The sequence below is a fragment of the Hypanus sabinus genome, chromosome 13 (assembly GCF_030144855.1).
Source record: "Hypanus sabinus isolate sHypSab1 chromosome 13, sHypSab1.hap1, whole genome shotgun sequence".
NCBI lineage: Eukaryota > Metazoa > Chordata > Chondrichthyes > Myliobatiformes > Dasyatidae > Hypanus > Hypanus sabinus.
Window position 1 is genome coordinate 16,301,970 of NC_082718.1, and position 18,372 is coordinate 16,320,341.

At 36.8% G+C, this 18,372-nt stretch overlaps 1 protein-coding gene across 9 annotated transcripts in view; it reads right to left on the bottom strand.

Annotated features, from left to right (window-relative positions):
• Positions 1 to 18,372, bottom strand: part of kmt2e (lysine (K)-specific methyltransferase 2E) — a 125,950-nt gene that overhangs the window by 24,230 nt on the left and 83,348 nt on the right. For all 9 annotated transcript variants that reach the window (XR_009515321.1, XM_059987174.1, XM_059987175.1 and 6 more), the window contains 6 exons: positions 13,348 to 13,509; positions 9,486 to 9,854; positions 8,673 to 8,918; positions 8,181 to 8,331; positions 4,212 to 4,465; positions 2,351 to 2,407 (listed from right to left, as the gene is read on the bottom strand). Coding sequence is in view for 8 of the 9 variants with exons in the window: in XM_059987174.1 (XP_059843157.1) it covers positions 2,351 to 2,407; positions 4,212 to 4,465; positions 8,181 to 8,331; positions 8,673 to 8,918; positions 9,486 to 9,854; positions 13,348 to 13,509 (1,239 nt within the window). In the remaining variant the exon portion in view is untranslated. The remainder of the gene's footprint in view (positions 1 to 2,350; positions 2,408 to 4,211; positions 4,466 to 8,180; positions 8,332 to 8,672; positions 8,919 to 9,485; positions 9,855 to 13,347; positions 13,510 to 18,372) is intronic.

Sequence of the window (18,372 nt, forward strand, 5' to 3'; positions counted from 1 at the left end):
GTTGCTTTGAATTTTCTTTTTCTGGAAAAGCTAATCTACAAACTATTGTTTAGTAGCTTTCACTGCTTGTTGTAGCTTCTGGATTATTATCTTCAAGTACTGACCTGTGTTCAATGCTTCTGGGTCAATGTTTATTCACCCTGATTTGGATGAGGAGGCTTCAACCCCTGCAAACTTACATTTCTTAAGGACTTGGGCAAAATAGCTTTTTAAACATGGCAATCTATCACTTACATTTCTGGCTATTATTATTACTGATATTGTTGTTTTATTCCATAATTTAATAAAGTGATTAATTAATCAACCATAACGGTGGGATTTGAATTACCACACTTGAGTCCCGTCATCATTCCAGCCTTCTTAGTTCAGTGGTTTAACCTTTATACTCTCATACCTCCTGGTACTTAAGTTGCTACCATTTTGTAGACTTGATTCTCAAGTTAAGGTTATGGATATCTTTTAATCAAATGGAGCATAGAGAAGGTGAATCATCAGTCTTTTTCCTAGGGTAAAGCATTAAAAAAAAGACATAGACTTAAAGTAAGGTGGAAACATTTAAAGGGACCTGGGGGCGGAATATTTTTCACATAAAAGGTGTTGGCTATGGATAACAAGCTGCCAGGATAAGAGGAATAGCAGGTACAATTGTAATATTTAAAAGACATTTTAACAGATCTGCAGATAGGAAAAGTTTAAATATCAGCCAAATGCAGGCAAATGGGGCGGGGTCAAGCAAGCAATTTGGTTTGCATGCATGAGCTGGGTCAAGACCCTAATTCTATGCATATAACTCTGACTCTATAAGTTAAAAAGCAATAATCAAGGCAATCCCTTGGGATCAAGGATGACTTGCTTCAGTTCTGACTTTGTGGGTTCTGAGAGGATTGATGAAGCTTATGTGGAACTGCAGACCTTCTACAGATGGCACAAAAGAAGCCATATAATGTGAGATGCTGTGCTCCTTCTGCCATGTACAATGGGCTACTGTGCACTTGGTGTATGGATATGAGGTTCTCAATACCATTTTGAATGCTCTTCCATTCAGGAAAGTATGGGTTAAGGATTCCCAAGAGTCAGTGGGGCTATGCACATTTTCATGATGGAGTTCAAGCACATCCTTAATTTTTCTTCCTCTCTCTCATTATCGAAAAGATACTCAAATCAATGTCAATCCCTTTTCGAGGATGACAGCCTCAGTATAAAGACCTCAGTAGGCTCTGCTATGCAAGACCAAGGAAATGTAGAATAGTGTTTTGCATAATGCATAAACGACTCAAAGTAACAAGGACATCCAGCAATGTTGTTGGCTAAATCAAAGGTGACGATGAATCAGCAGATAGAAGAGAGATTGAAAATCTAGCTGAGTGGTGCCACAAAAATAACCTCTCATTCAACGTCAGCAAGAGCAAAGAGGTGATTACTGATTTCAGGAGGAGGAAACTGGAGGTCCACGAGCCAGTCCACATTGGGGGACTCGGAGATGGTGAAGATTAGCAACTTCAAATTCCTCAATGTTATCATTTCAAAGGATCTGTCCCCAGTCCAGCATGCAAGTGCCATTACGAAAAAAGCACAGCAACACTTCTACTTTCTTATACATTTGTGAAGATTACACATATCATCTAAAACTTTTTGACAACCCCCAGCAGCTGTGTAGTGGCGAGTATATTGACTGGTTGCATCACAGCCTGGTATGGAAACACCAATGCCCTTAAACAAAAAAGCTTATAAAAAGTAGTGGATATGGCCCAGTCTATCATGGGTAAAACCTCCCCACCATTGCACACATTTACAGAGAGCACTATTACAGGAAAGCAGCATCCATTATCAAGGATCCCGACCTCCCAGGCCATGGTATCTTCTCACTGCTGGAGGAGGCCTCAAGACCCACAACACCAGATTCAGGAATGGTTAATTACCCTTCAACCATCAGGTTCCTGAAATCAGAGGGGATAACTTCACTCACTTCATTACTGAAATGTTCCCATAACTTATAGGGTCACTTTCAAGGACTCTTCAGTTCATGTTTTGAATATTTATTTCTTATTTATTCTTTTTCTTTTTGTATTTGTACAGTTTGTTGTATTTTGTAGTTTGTTGTATTATTTGTCCTCCTTCTTAGGTGTGGTCTTTCAGTAATTATGTTTCTTGTAGTTACTGTGATCACCCACAAGAAAATGAATCTCAGGGTTGTAGATAGTGACATATACATACTTCGGTAATAAAATTAATTTGAATGTTGTGGGGTGTAATGCTACCTAAAATGTCATGTTGAATGATTTAACATTCATTTCATCATACAAAAAGGTACTATATTTAAAACACAGTAAAATAAATTGCACTATATTACCTCATGAGTGTAAATTCTTCGCTTTACTTCTGGGGAACTTTCAGGTGATGAAATGTTCTTTTGATGTGGGCAAAGGAGAGAGGATCAAGTCAATATAGAGACAAATGGCACTTTAAAACCGAATAAAAGAAGTGCTTTTTAACCATATCAAATTAAAACAATTGTCCTATCCATCAGAATGTGATTTATTGTTCATCACAGTGTTAAAGCTAATAGTACCACCGATAAGCCACCTATTATTGTTTACTTAATTTATTTAACATTTTTATGTACCATTGGGCAAGCATCTAAATACATTTTTGATATAGCTGAATTATCACAGGTAAGAATTACAGATTAATCCTTTCATCAATATGACTTGAGAATTCAGTTTTCATACCTGCTTAAAACCAATGACATACAGTTGTGAGAAAAAGTTTGTGAACCCTTTGCAATTACATGGTTTTCTGCATTAATTATTCATAAAATGTGGACTGATCTTCATCTGAATCACAGTAATAGACACACACAATCTGCCTAAACTAATAACACACAAACAATTGCAATTCTTCTCGTTAATGCTTAGTACACAATTTAAACAATCAGTCTCGAGTTAAGTGTTCCAATCAATGAGATGCGATTGGAGGTTTGGGGTTGTAGAGGCTTCCTGCCATAATAAAAAGACACACGAAGTCAGGTTACTGACAGCCTACTTTTCTCAAGAAAGATCTGTTTATGTACGTCATGCCTTGATTGAAACAACTTTCAGAGCACCTTAGAAGGAGAATTGTAAAGATGCATGAAACTGGAAAAGGCTTCAAAACATTTCTAAAGACCTGAGTGTTCATCAGTCCACAGTAAGAGAAACTGTCTACAAATGGAGGAAATTTAGTACTGTTGCTACTCTCCCTAGGAGAAGGCATCTTGCAAGGATCATACCATGAGCACAACGTGCAATGCTGAAGGAGCTGAAAAAGAATCCAAGCGTAACATCAAAAGACCTGCAGAAATCTCTAGAACTTGCTGAAGTCTCTGTTCATGCTCACTATAAGAAAAACACTAAACAAGGGAAACACTGCTCTCCAAAACAAAAATTGCTGCACGTCTCAAGTTTGCAAAAGACCATCTGGATGTTCCACATGCTTATGCAACAATGTTCTGTGGGCAGATGAGGGAAAAGTTGCACTTTTTGGCAGAAATGCACACCAGTATGCTTGAAGGCAAAGGGGCACTATACACCAACACTAAAACCTCATTCCAACAGGAAACGTTTGGTGAAGGTTATTGCTACTAAAGGAGGTTCTACCCGTTATTAAATACAAGGGTTCACATACTTTTTCCTGCCTGGATTGTGAATGATTAAACAATGTGTTCAATAAAGTCATGTCTTATTAGTTTAGGCAGATTGTGCGCGTCTATTATTGTGACAGATGCAGATCAGAACACATTTTATGAGCAATTAATGCAGAAAAACAGGTAAATTGCAAGGGGTTCAGTGACTTTTTCTTGCAACTGTATCTAACTTCTACAAGTTCAGAAGGTAATCAACCTCAGATGGTGATGTTTCTGTCTTCACAGATGATGAATAGTTTTCAGCATTCACAGTACTTAGCATTATCCATGAGTTGTTATCATCTCTTTCCTCTGCAGAAAGTTGTGTTTATTCTAATAGAATGCATAGGATATAATGGATTTTCTAATCATTATTTCAGAGTAATATAGCTTATGGTAAATCTTCAAAAAAGGTATGAAAGCACAAATAAATAAAATGCAACTCTTCAGCTACAGAAGATACAGGTTATTGTACAGATTATTCCAGGTCTGATCAAACTAAGTTTAAAATTCTGGCACCAGGGTATTTCCTATTTAACACAGAACTTACTTCAAATTGTAGACTATTTCCATGAATGTTGGGCGTTACCGGTGTCACTGGTGAATAAACAGGATTCGGGCCATTTTTACAAGATTCATCTTCTATTTTCCCCTTTGTTGGAGTACTAAACATAGAAGGATCTGAGGCAGTGATATCAATAAATGGGGGAGTTGTCTGTGGAGAAGCAACTGGAGTGATGGGCTCATGTAAACTAGAGTCAGTTAAATGGCGTAATCTTCTTTTCTTTAAAGGAGTAATCAATTCTGAAAGATAAAGGCAATGGATGAGAGCAAAAAAACACTCCCTAAAAAGACCAACTAAGTATGGTGAACAAAAAGTATCAAAAACACAAAAAAACTTTATGTAATTGCTTAACATTAAGAGGTCAGAATAAAAAAAAGGTTAAAATTGACTAAATTTTTAAAATGCTGGGAATAAAGAACTGAAATGCAAAATAAAGCTAAGTAAGAAATATAAAAACAAATTATAAAATCTCATTTTAAAAAATGGTTAAAGTGTGTACTGACTCATTGAAAAGTGAATCCTGGCAATTAATAGTGAAAAACAAGAAGGGCAGATCAACTAAACAAATATTTTGCAACAACTGAGAAACAACTGTAAATCAAAAGGGTGCAATTTGAAAAAAATTACAGTTCATCAGGAAAGCCATACTGAGCAAACTGTCAAGAGCTGTATGCTGACAAGTGTCTGAGACCTGATAGACAACATCTTGGGTTTTAAATTAAGTGGCAGTGGAAAAGCTGATGCATTGATTTTAGATATTGCAAAATTGCTTAGTCAGAGTAAGATTTTATTGGATGGTTTGGAGTGGCAGTTCCCAGAGTCAGCTTTGATCAGAGTGGAGACTTGAGTAAGGAGGGTGATTGGAAAAGTACTGGTGATTGGAAAGGTATCTTTCTTTATGACTTTTAATCAATGAATAAAGCTATGTGCAGCAGTGGAACTAGCTAATTAATAAGGAATATAGAGGATCAATCAAGTGGGTTTTTTTTTTACACTTCTATTACTGAGAAAGTATTAGCAACTATTTTAAAAATGAAGTAACAAGGGAATTAGAAAACAATCAAGGTAATAATGCAACATTACAAAGGTTCTGTGATAGCAACATCAAAGTGACCAATTTATTGCAGTTCTTTGAAGTAGAACCATGAATGAATGGAACTGCATGTGCAGGATTTCCAGAAGACATTTGATAAAGCGTTACATCAAAGTTTAATGCAAATAACAAAAGCTCATGTAGGAGATTAAATTTTGGCACAAAAAGTTAGATCTGGGATCTCAATATTTTAACATTTTATGTCAATGGCTTGCATGAAGGCTCCAACGTATGGTTGCTAAATTTACTAAGGACAGAAATAAATGTAAGAAAGAAAGGTGAAGAGGATGTAACATGGCAAAAAAGTGAATGAGAAAAGCTTTGGCAAATCTGGTATAATGCAGGAAATGTGGAACTGTCCATGTTAGAAGGAAATTGGAAAGAATATCTAAGTGGTGAGATATTGCAGAATTCTGATTTGAAAAGAGATCCAAATGTCTTTGTACATGACTTACAATGGCATGAATATCAATTAGGAATAATAAATGATCATTTATTGCTATAGAAATTGAACACAAAATTATCAAGGATATGCTTCATGCATATAAGCACTGGTGATATCAGCTCTGGAAAATGGTAGGCCATACTGATTTAATTATTTAGGAAAGCATATTAATGAACTAGAAGTAGTTGAGAGACTGATGTGTTGTCTAGCGAGGAAAGTTGAACAGGCTAGACTTGTATTTGCTGGAATTCAGTAGAGTGGGAGACAATAACTAAAATACGTAAGATCCTTCATGGTTGGATATGGAGAGGATGTTTCTTTTTGTGGGAGAACCTGGAATCAAAGGTTTTGGTTTAAAAATTAGAGAGGGTGGGGGAGGGAGGAGGATCACTTATAAAGGAAGTTACGAGCAGTATTTTTCCCTCTAGAAGGATTGCAAATCTTTGCAACTTTTTCCTTGAAGGGTGGTCAAAATAAAGTCTTTCAATATTTATAAGGCAGAGGTAGATAGATATTAAAATGAAACTGGATGAAAAGAATCACATTCATCAAAACCAACACCCTTTGAGATGCTGAACTCTGGAAGCACTGTTTCAAACCATCTAATGGAATCTTTTCCTTAACCTAAGGAATTTTGGAAAATCTGAAATTAATCTATCAACATTCACACTAGCCACTTCATTTAAAACCCCAAGATAAAGTCTTGTCAGAACCCAGAGAAATTTAGATCTCTAATGTAGTACATGCCTCAGTGCAAATGTAAAATAATTACAGTGGATTCCAGTTAATTGGGACACATCAACATTTTGGTCCAATTAAAGTTGCATGGAGATAGTTAAAGGGTATAAAAAAGATAAAACTGCAGCTTAACCAAGTATAAATTATGTATTTAAATAAAATACAGAACAAATTACAACACTAACAATACTATTACAGTACTATAACACTGAGTATTGGTTCCCAATAGTTATCAGTGGAGGAATTCATCCAGTGTATGCCGTCATGTTCTTTTGATTGACTGTAAATGAACAAAATCAATGCAGTCACCTAATGCAGAGAACCGACTGCTGTCATACAGTGCTTTTGACGATTGCATCTTCCAGATCTTCATTTTCATTGTAATATTCAAGATGATTGCTGATACCTTCAAATTGTTCGTAGTTCTAACTTGTTGATGTAATAAAATTGTTTCATTTTCACCTATGGCTATTTTTTGTATCTCCAAGCCTGAATGCTTGAAACTGCAGTGAGTGAAACAGTTCTGCACTGTCTTACTGGATACTTCTTGCCAACTATTGGTGATAAAAATCACTGCTTTTTGAACACAAACATTCATAACTGACTCGATTTCAAAACTTCACTCTAAGCACTGTAATGTTTAATGGCCATGCAAATGTACACGACTGACACTATTCAGAAACTGCTCAGCAACCGTCTCTTGTCCCAGTTAAGTGGGATCCTGTCCCAAATAAACAAAGGGAATCCTGACTATTTTCCCGATTAGCTTTAGTTCCTTAACAGTTGTCCCAAATATGTGGCTGTCTCGATTAACCAATGGCTCAATTAACAGGAATCCACTGTATTAAGAATTAATTGAACCATTATGAAGATTTGAATAGAACGCCATATTAAGCACAAGCTATGAAATAAAGACCAATTTTCCCATGAGCTCCTCAGAACGTAGCAGAAAGTACCACCATTTTTTCAGTGGTTCTGTAAGACACAGGGATGGCCTAATAATAAATTATAAGGCCATAAGACTAAGGAGCAGAATTAGGCTATTGAGTCTGCTCTACCATTCTATCATGGCTGATTTTCCCAATTATTATCCCAATCCTGCCTTCTCCCTGTAACCTTTGATGCTGTTACAAATCAACCTCCACTTTAAATATACCCAATGATTTGGCCTCCACAGCCACCTGTGGCAATTATTCCACAGATTCACCACCCTCTGGCTAAAGAAATTCCTTCTCATCTCTGTTCTAAAGGGTATTCCTCATTTTTGAGCATGTCTTCTCAGTCTAGACTCCCTCACTTTATTTATTCCAAAACATTCTCTCCACGTCCAATCTATCTCGATCTTTCAATATTTGTGATAGGTTTTAATGAGATTCTCCTAAATTCCAGCGAGTACAAGTTATAGTTGTGATGCAGGAAAAAAGCAGAGAGATCAATAAATGGCATGTTTGTGCAGCATTTTGGTCAAATTTATCATAGCCAAACCATCAAGAAACATTGTCAAAAACTAAGCTCACTCTGGGAATGCAAACTTAATCCTACATTATTGATCCCACATCATCTACAAAGATTGCATATTTGTGGTGGGTGAACAAATGAGGAATGATATCCATTACAATTTTGAATCAGATTAATATGTTATGACAATATTATTTGGCTGAGTGTGATGTTACAATACCTGTCAAACAACAATTTCCACTGAGTGTAACAGTGCCTGGGCTGTTAGTTTCGCCACTCATTGCTGGGCTTAGAGAGCCATCACAGGAAGTTGAATCAAAGGCATCAGCAACTGTTGAAGTTTCATCCTCTAAGGCCTGTTTTAACCAACGCTTTACAAACAAATATTCAAATTAGATGCTATTCACATAGAAGCCTACAACTAGAATTCTGATTATGTCAGGTGATTTACTACTGCTCTGGTACCCCTTACATTTATGAAAAAAAATGTTTGTCTTCAAAACTAATCCCCAAAAACTCACATTTAGATTGCAAATTGAGTCGCAATGAATATTTGAGCATTGCTCATTATGAAACTCAATACCTTAGCAGTTCTGAGCAACACATTATGGCAAACAGTAAATTATGATCTACATGTTTTAAATAAACTTATTACGCTAACTCATAAAAACAAATTCACATTACCATCAAAAATCAGATTGATATATTTTACCTTTTTGCAAGATCCAACCTTCGGTTCTAATGTTTCTTTCCGACGTCTCCTCTCTGTCAAAAATGGGGAGCAAAAGCGAATATAGTGTTTTGGCGTTGTATACATATGAGGACTGTGTGCAAGGCCCGGTAATGAATTCAACTGTGTTGCAAGAACTTCGGGGTCTGTTGTTATTCGCAGAGGCCTCTCTAAAGGACTGTCGGTTAGTTTACCAGCCTTCTCATTCAACCATTCAGTGACCAAGTGCTGAAAAACAAAACAAATTTTAAAGCTATTAATTTGTCATAAAATTAAAGCAAATTAATTATAAGGCTTTTTAATATCTAGTTTCCAATTCTCCACAGGAATTTAAAAAATGATTACTGAGAACATCTTATTACCCTTATAATGACAGAATGCCCAATGGGTCTATGCCATCTTCCATTATTTTCATATCCCACTCATTTCCCTGTATCTCCTTAACTCAATCACACTCATTACATCCCTTTGATTCCCTTGGTTATTAACTCACACTAAGCAGCTGTTTAGTGAACTATAATATCAACTTGCTTTTGGGATATGGGGTGGGGGGGGGGGGGGGGAAGAACCAAAGCTGGAGGAAATTCATGTGGTCATGCAGAAAACATCCTAACCTTGTACTTGTACCTCAAACCAGGGCCCCAGAACTATGAGATAATAGCACTAACTGCTGCACTGTTATGTCATGAACCTGTAATCCTATCATCATTAATGAAAACTCTACTTCTATTGATGATGTACTCACATACCATATTAATATAAAATAGAAAAAATTGAGATCATTTTGATGCACACCTTTTTTGTTTTGGGATATTTAGTTGCAATTTTGTTAATAAATGGTGATGGGGTTCCAGCTGTTTCTTCTGCTGTTATTGGAGTTGTTTCCGTTGCTGCTACTGCTGCTGGTTCTACTTCGATTGTTTCTTCTTCCATGTTGACATCACATGACCGAGGGACAGTCTCAGCAAAATTATTTTCAACTTCATTCTGTTGCACATCAACTTCTGGAGAAGATGGAGGAATGTCTGAGCAGGTACTAATGGTTCTATGTCTCCGGCGTTGTTGTCCTATGTGAGTCCTACTGCGAGAGAAACTTTTCCTCTGTTTTGTTCTGTTTATCTTGGCAGGATTTGGCTTACTTATGATTTCTTCTTTCACTGATTCCTACAGGAATAGACAAAAAAATGTAATGATTTAGAATTAGTCATTTATATGCACACCCTGAGAGGAAGAAACACAGTATTTAATGTTTAACATTAAAGCAACATATGAAAACATACATGGCTTATTTTTTTTGTAATTTATTTTTTTATTGAAGTTCATCATCAAAGATCTCCATAAGATGTATTTCAGACATTGTACGTATATATCATAATCATATATGTCACAAATCTCCACATAGTATTTATCTGAGGTATACACTTATAGAAAAGAGTGGACAGAAAAAACAAGCAAAAGGAAAAAACTATGTACAAGTAGGGAGTGATCTTTTTTCACAACATATTCATTGATTTGTGAGAATAAAATCAGGCCTATGAGGCATTATGTAATTAAACCATTTTTCCCAGTATGAATCAAATTGTTCCAGCTTATGATTAACAGATGCTGTTATCTTCTTCATTTTGTAAATGTCCATTGTAATTTTCGTCCATGCATTTAAAGTTGGGCTCTCCTGTGATAACCAATTCCTAGACATTTCCTAGTAAGAGTCTTTTTACCAGCCACAAACAGTATATTCATTAAATATGGCTTATATTTTCTAAGACTTACACAAGATTACACTAGATTATGGATTAATATGATAAATTAGGAACAGACAGATCAATTATTTTTTGCACATTACTAAAAAAATCTACAGCAACTAACCTGCAAAAATGAATCATTTAAATGAAAGCCATTCCATGTTTGATTGGGACTATATTAACCATCACTACATTGTTTCTCTTTTTGTATTTTGAGAGAGATTTCACACAGCTCTTTAAAGGACTGACTCATTATCAGCATTTTAAAGTCAAGCAGAGAAGAGCGAAGAAATCCAATTCAAGTGAACACATTAAAAAAGGAAACAAATCCTGGTTACCAGAAATACCACTGTTCCTTCTTTTATTAACCAAGCTGCAGAATACAATAACTGGATCCTACATGTTTATTGGGTTTCAGTTTGAGTACTGTCCAGAACTCTGGTCATCACATTATAAGGAAAATGATTGTATTAGAAAAAGACATCTAGTAGATTGTTTCCAGTATTGGAAAATTTAGCCAAGATCTGAGGAAAAGACCTATTCCCTTTAGAAGAGGAATCAAATGACAAGATTTAAAGTACTCATGGAAGGATAAGAGGTATTAGTGAAAGGTGCAAGGATATTGTTGGAAAGGGGAATGGAATTTTTCGCAGAGGCTAGCAAGAGTCTGGAATTTACAGCCCATTATGGCAATAAAGGCAGATGCTCTCACCACACATAAAAAATATTAACGACTGTTGAGCTACTGAACTAATGCTGCTTGGAGGGACTAGGTACCTCTTTTTCTACTGGCACAAACAGAAAGAAAATCACTTCTTGTGTCAAAATATTTCAGTCATCCTATAATTTCAATGAATATGCCAATCAGTTAAGTGCTAAAAAGAGAAAGAAACCAGATAGGAAGGGATGACAGTAAGAAAACATTCTTTGAAAGTAACGAAGAAAAGTGAATTCAAACCATAGGTAGGAACCTATCTCCCATTCTATATGATTTGTACATACTTAAAATGGCAAGTCACAGACAAAGACTACAATCTCTGGAATATAGCTATTTGCAACATTGCTGTAACTACATTCACAAATGTATAAAATTTATTCATAGAGCACTACAGCAGTTACAGGCCCCTCGGCACACAAAGTCCATGGCGAACTAGGTCCCATCATTCCACACAACTGGACTTAACCTTCCATACCCCTCCAATCTATGTATCTATTCAAATTTCTATTAAATGTTGAAATTGAACCTGCATCCACTACTTCTGCTGCAGCTCGTTCCATACATCTTATCACCTTCTGAGTAAACAAGTTTCCCCCTGAGATTCCCCTTAAATTCTTCACCTTTCAATATCAACCTATGACCTCAATTCTAGTCTCACTCAATTTTAGTGGAAAAAGCCTGTTTGCACCCTATCTTTACCCCTCATAATTTTGTATACCTCTATCAAATCTCCCCTCATTCTCCAATGCTCCAAGGAATAGTCATAACCTATTCAATAATTTCATGTAACTCAGGCCCTCAAGTACTGACAACATCTTTGTAAATTTTCTCTGGGCTTTTTCACTCTTATTGATATCTTTTCTCTAGGTAACTGACCAAAATTGCACTCAAGATTCCAAATTAGCCCTCATCAATGTTTTCAACAATTTCAATATAACATATCAATTCCTGTACACAATACTTGGATTTATGAAGGCTAAAGCTCTCTTTACCATCCTATTTACCTGTGACACTGCTTCCAAAGAATCATAGATCTGTATTCCTAGACCCCTCTGCTCTACTGCATGACTCAGTGCTCTACTGTTCACTGTGTAAGTCCTACCTTAGTTTGTCCTCTCCAAGAGCAACACCTCACACTTGTCTTCATTAAATTCCATCTGCCTTTTGTCAGCCCATTTTCCCAGCTAGTCTAGATCCTGTTTAAAGCTTTGAAAGCCTTCCTTGCTGTCCACAAGCCCCTAATCTTGGTATCATAGGCAAATTTGCTGATCCAGATCACATTATCATCCAGATCATTGACACAGATGACAACAACAATGGACCCAGCACCAAACCCTGCAGCATACCACTAGTCACAGGCCTCCAGTCAGAAGGCAACCACTCTTTAGCTTCTCCCATGAAGTTAATGTCAAATCCAATTCACTACCTCATTCTGAAAATCAAGCAACTGAACCTTCTTGACCAGCCTCCATTGGGGACTTTGTCAAAGGCCTTGCTAAAAACCACATAGACAACAACCACTGCATTACTCTCCAACAATTTTCCTGGTAAACTCAAAAATTCTTTGAGACTGGCAAGACAAGACCTACCACACACGAAGACATAGACAGGCACTGTCCATCAAAATACTTAGATATACAGTCCCTTACAATAACTTCTGTCTTGATTACTGATAGCCTAGTGAGCAGAGGTGAAAATAAAATTTTAAGTATCTGGTCATGAGAGACAACAACAAAAAAAAACTAAAAATCTAGGAAGAAATACCATACATTAAAAAAACTTGAAACAAGCAATTGAAAAATACAGTCAAAGAATCCAAGAAGTGATATGATAAGCATATAGCATGTGTGTAATAAATGTAGCAAATTAATGAGACTATCAGTGTTTCATATCAAAGTCAAATACTTTTAGTAGTGGAAGAATAACAGGAAAGCATAATAAGGGGAAAAATTCAAAACAAAAGCAGTCATTAATCGTGTTTCTAACTTGTTACAGAAGAGGCTTGCAAAATACTAATTAGCAAGCAACTTAACAGCAACTTTTATAAATGCCCTAGAAGCTACTTAATAAACTAGAATCTAGTGGACTAGATTTCTGAATTTCTGAAAAAGGGATAATGAAGAGCTTGGATAATAACATTAATGGCAAGATAAGAGCAGCTAGTGTAGACTTTAAGGGAACAACAAAAATATCATACCTGTGTGGAATCCGAGATGGCTACTGCTTGTGTTTCTTTAGTCTCTAGTTTAACATCTTTTGCTGTGCTGATTCGCTCTAAAGCCTGTTCTCTTCTTTTCTCCCTCTTCTCCATCTTTGCAAATGCTTGCATGATGGCTTCCATTTTTCGTTCTTCTCTAGTCTATTAAAAAATAGGACAAAATAAAAAGGTGTCAGCCAAACATAGTATACCAAATTATGTTATTATAACATTCTACTGTACACGCAGATTCTTAGATTGCATCTAATAATGTGTTTATGAGCATATTATCTTCATTAGCTCAAACAGAATCAGATTTATTGTCACTGGCATGTGACATGAAATTTGTTAACTTAGCAGCAGCAGTTCAATGCAATACATAATATAGAAGAAAAAATAAATAAAATAAAAATAATAATAAGTAAATCAATTACAGTATATGTATATTGAATAGTTTTTTAAAAAGTGCAAAAAACAGAAATATTGTATATTAAAAAAGTGAGGTAGATTCAATGTCCATTTAGGAATTGATGGCAGAGGGGAAGAAGTTGTTTCTGAATCACTGAGTGTATGCCTTCAGGCTTCTATGCCTCCTACCTGATAGTAACAGTGGGAAAAGGGCATGCCCTGGGTGCTGGAGGTCCTCAATAATGAACGCTGCCTTTCTGAGACACCGCTCCTTGAAGATGTCTTGGGTACTTTGTAGGCTAGTACCCAAGATGGAGCTGACCAGATTTACAACATTAATTAATATTAAAGTGGATAAATAAGTAATGCATTTTTTCATTCAGATTGTCTATAAATTATAAATTGAATCTAGTTCCGTTTATACTTAATCAAGAATCCTGTCTACATACATCATAAATTCATTACGTATACAGTTGGCCCTCCATATCCGCAGATTCAACCAACTGCCAATCGAAAATATTTTTTAAAAAATTCCAGAAAGTTCCAAGAAGCAAAACTTGAAGTTGCCTTGCGCCGAGCACTATGCTGAATCCACGCAAATGAAGTGATGTGTAGACATGGCCTGCTGTAGCCTCCTGCCATTTCACAGATCCTCAGTCTCTCTCTGGCACTCATTGCTTGAGCATTGTTCACCTTGCATCTTGTTTGTTCGCTACTTGTGTTGTGTTTAAGGCTAGTAAGGGATGGCTGACTAGTTACGTAAAGCGCTACAGCCTCAAGAACTTAAAGATCACGGGAGTATCTGCAGTGGCTGAGACCGAGGCAGCATCAGCATTCGCAGAAGAGCTACAATGGTTGCATCTGTACTGAACATGTACAGACATTTTTCTTGTCATTATTCCCTAAACAATACAGTGTAACAACTATTTACATAGCATTTACATTGTATTAGGTATTATAAGTAATCTAGAGATGATTTAAAGTATATGGGAGGATGTGCGTAGGCTATATGCAAATACTACGCCATTTTATATAAGGGACTTGAGCATCCGCGGATTTTGGTATCCGCAGGGGGTCCTGGAACCAATCCCCTCAGGATACCGAGGGACAACTGTACTAGCTTTTCCTAATAACACTTGTCCTTATTCAACTAGATATACTACTAACAAAAATCTAGTTCTAACTCTAATGCTATATGAAAAAGATACACACACAACATGGCCCTAATACTTCTAGGATATAGGCAGGAAAAACAGGTTGAGAAGGATCTGCTGAGTACAGTGGCAGGACCTCTTTATGTATTTTTTTAACTTGATGGTAAGATGGCGGCACACATAGTCACAGCAGCCTCTCTGGATCCAACCAAAAGTGTAATTGTTCATCCTTCACATCTTTTTTTCCAATCGTAAGAAACTACTGGATATCAAGAACATCAAGTACTGCAGGTCAATCCAATCAGCAAATTGCTTGATAGCAATGAAATTGGACATTGCGCACTGTTGTGTTATTGCCTGGACTTGTTGTTTATCATTGTGTGAAGGCAGTGCACCATCCAACAAATGGTGAAGGTGATTGTACTGGATGTTTTTATTGTGATCACAAGATCTTGATTAACACTGGTAATGTAGAATACTGCAAGTCTGGTTCACTGATTCACTGGTGAGATCGATGGTAGAGGAGCTGCGTTGCCTCAGTTGTTGCATGGACAAGGACCTCATGCTACGCTATCACCTGTTCCAGCTGCCGAGGGGAAGACATGGCGTGGGAGATAGCAGAGGTCTCTATGGGTGGACTGGAATCCGTACTGGGTTGGGAACTGGTGTCTCCCATTGGTGCTGCCCTCTCATATTTCTTTGATGGAAGTTAAGCTGGACCAGGACAACATCCTATGCATCATCAATCTACAGGCCATGCCACTCTGGGACTTTGACTATGTATTTTATTGTGACTATGTTTCTCTGCTGTCGCTATGTGTAATGTGATGTGTGCTGTGGTAGAATTTTGTACCTTGACCCCAGAGGTATGCTGTTTCATTTGGCAGTATTCATGCATGTGGTTTATTTGATTCCTGTCCAACACTCAGCAAGTTAAAACAGAAGTAGAGACAATCAATGATTTCAGAAAGAAATTGAATAGGCAATGATGAAAAATAATTTTGCAGGGTTATAGGGATGAATACAATTGAGAAGTAGCCGCCACAGGACTTCTTAATACACCCTCTGGATTTTGTCTCATAGTACTAGTTTAAAATACAGGCAAGGAATTTCTTTGATAATACCTACTAAAATTTCAGCTGATGAAACTTGATGAACAATACTTGAAACAAGGCAGAAAACATACTGTGTGGAGGCTTTCAAGCCTTTCATCAAGAGTGGTTTGGTATTACATGATTGCTTCAAGGTGAGTGAAATAACACAAGAAATAAAGCTCCTTGACCTTGTCCCTATCAACACACCCACTGCAAATACACCCATTAATAATAGTAATGGCAGGATTGACATTATTACAAAATTTGTAGAGATGTAGTTCCACCTTCATAACGAGGTCACCATCAGATTCTCGAGCACTATCATTGTGCTAAATGGGATAAGCTCAGGAAAGATGAGGCAGATCAAAATGATCTACCATGAAGGGCTTTGTAGCAAAGTAGTTGCAAAAGTATGCATAATCCTTAGCCTTTATCCAAACGTACCACACAAGCCAGAATTAAATGAGCAAAAAAACAACATGGTTGTTGATGGCTTCTACCTGACTACGTGGAAACCATCTAACTACCCACATACACGATGAAATCTACAGATGCTGGAAATTCAAACAACACACACAAAATACTGGTGGAACACAGCAGGCCAAGCAGCATCTGTAGGGAGAAGCACTGTTGACGTTTCGGGCTGAGACCCTTTGTCAGGACCCACATTTTTGTTCTGTTACAGCAGCAGTACAGTAGAATCTGGGCAAGTCTGAAGTTTATGAAAATCAAAGTGTAATCTCTCCAGTGGCTGAATCACATCTCTCACAAATGAAGGCGACTGAGGTTGATGAGCATCCATAATCACTACAATAATTTTTGAGGACACAATCCTAGACCCAACAATCTGTACAAGTAGAGATTAATAGGCGTTAACAGAAAATAAACTTGGAGTTATGGGGATAGCACAGCAGAATGGCACTGACTTTGGCTGTTTTATGAGGAAACTTTCATTACAGGATGTGACAGAAATCTACAATATGAAAATATGTCTTCAGCTGATCCATGGTAACCAAAATGTCAACCTATGTGAATCCCCATTTTCCTGAATTTGGTTCCTATTCCTCAAAACCCTTCTAAACAATCTGCCTGTCTGAATTTTTTTCTTTCGAACATTGTAATTGTTCTTTCCTCAACTGCTTTATCCATCACCTCAAACCATTACCCATCAATCCTTTTGTACGGAAAACCTGCCCCTCAGATCTCCTGTGAATCATCTTAAACCTCTGATTTAGATTCCTCTACCACAGGGAAGAAAGCCTGTGACTACCTACCCGATCTCTGCCTCTCAGTTATATAAGTGTCTATATGGATCTTTGCTCCGGGGAAAACAGTTCCAGCCCACCCATTCTCTTTTCAAGCCTTCCAGTCCAGGCAATATTCCTCTCCGGCTTAATTAAATTTTTCCTACAATACGGTAGCCAGAGTGGCACAGAATACTCTAAGCATGCCCCATCCAATAATTCACAGACAATTTCGCAATTTTAATTCCATTATAATTCCTAAATCACCACTTGTATGCAAGTTAACACACCCTTCTAGCTTAGAAATATAATCCATTTTTCCATCAGTGTCACAATGGTAATAGTGAGAATGATGAGTTGGCTGGTCTACCAACCAAGTCAACATTCTGTAAAAGAATGGAAAAACCCTCCCCTTCATGAACTCCCACATTGTGATATACCCTATGTGTCATAAATGAGAACAAATTGATTGCAGGAGAGTATCTTAACACTGGTTAATAGTTAAAAATAACAATTTCTGAATACCAACATTATTTAACCAATTCCAAATTATGTGGTTTTAAAGGAAATTTTACAAATTTTGTGCAACAGTATTAATCATTAGCATTCCATGCCTTAGCAAAATAATTAGATTATCTAAAACTGGAGAAGGAAATATCACATGTAAAAAATGGCCATGGATTACAGGAGGAATTGCTCCATTGATATCTCTGCTCCATATTATTCATAAGAAATGCTGATAAAAAGCTTATAACCTCAATAAGTAATGTACTCTTGCTCTTATTAGTTAATTTCTGAAAGTCACTTGAAAATTATAATTACTGAAGTTACATACAGGTTTGAAGAAGGCCATAATTTAAGATATCACAGGCAGCATAGCAGGGCAAACTGTGCTACTACAAATACACATTAATGCAAGACCAGCAGCAATAGCCAAAAGACATTACATCCTTCAACATTACAATCTGACCAGTGACTCCCATTAGGAGCTAATCGAGCAAAAAGAATCCTACAGCACTAATATGATAATTCTAATGTTTAAAGCAGCAACATTTAGCAATCATTAAAAGCTGTTAATGTGCCTGAAGTCTTGTAATAGCATGAAGCAGCTATTTGCCTGTCAAC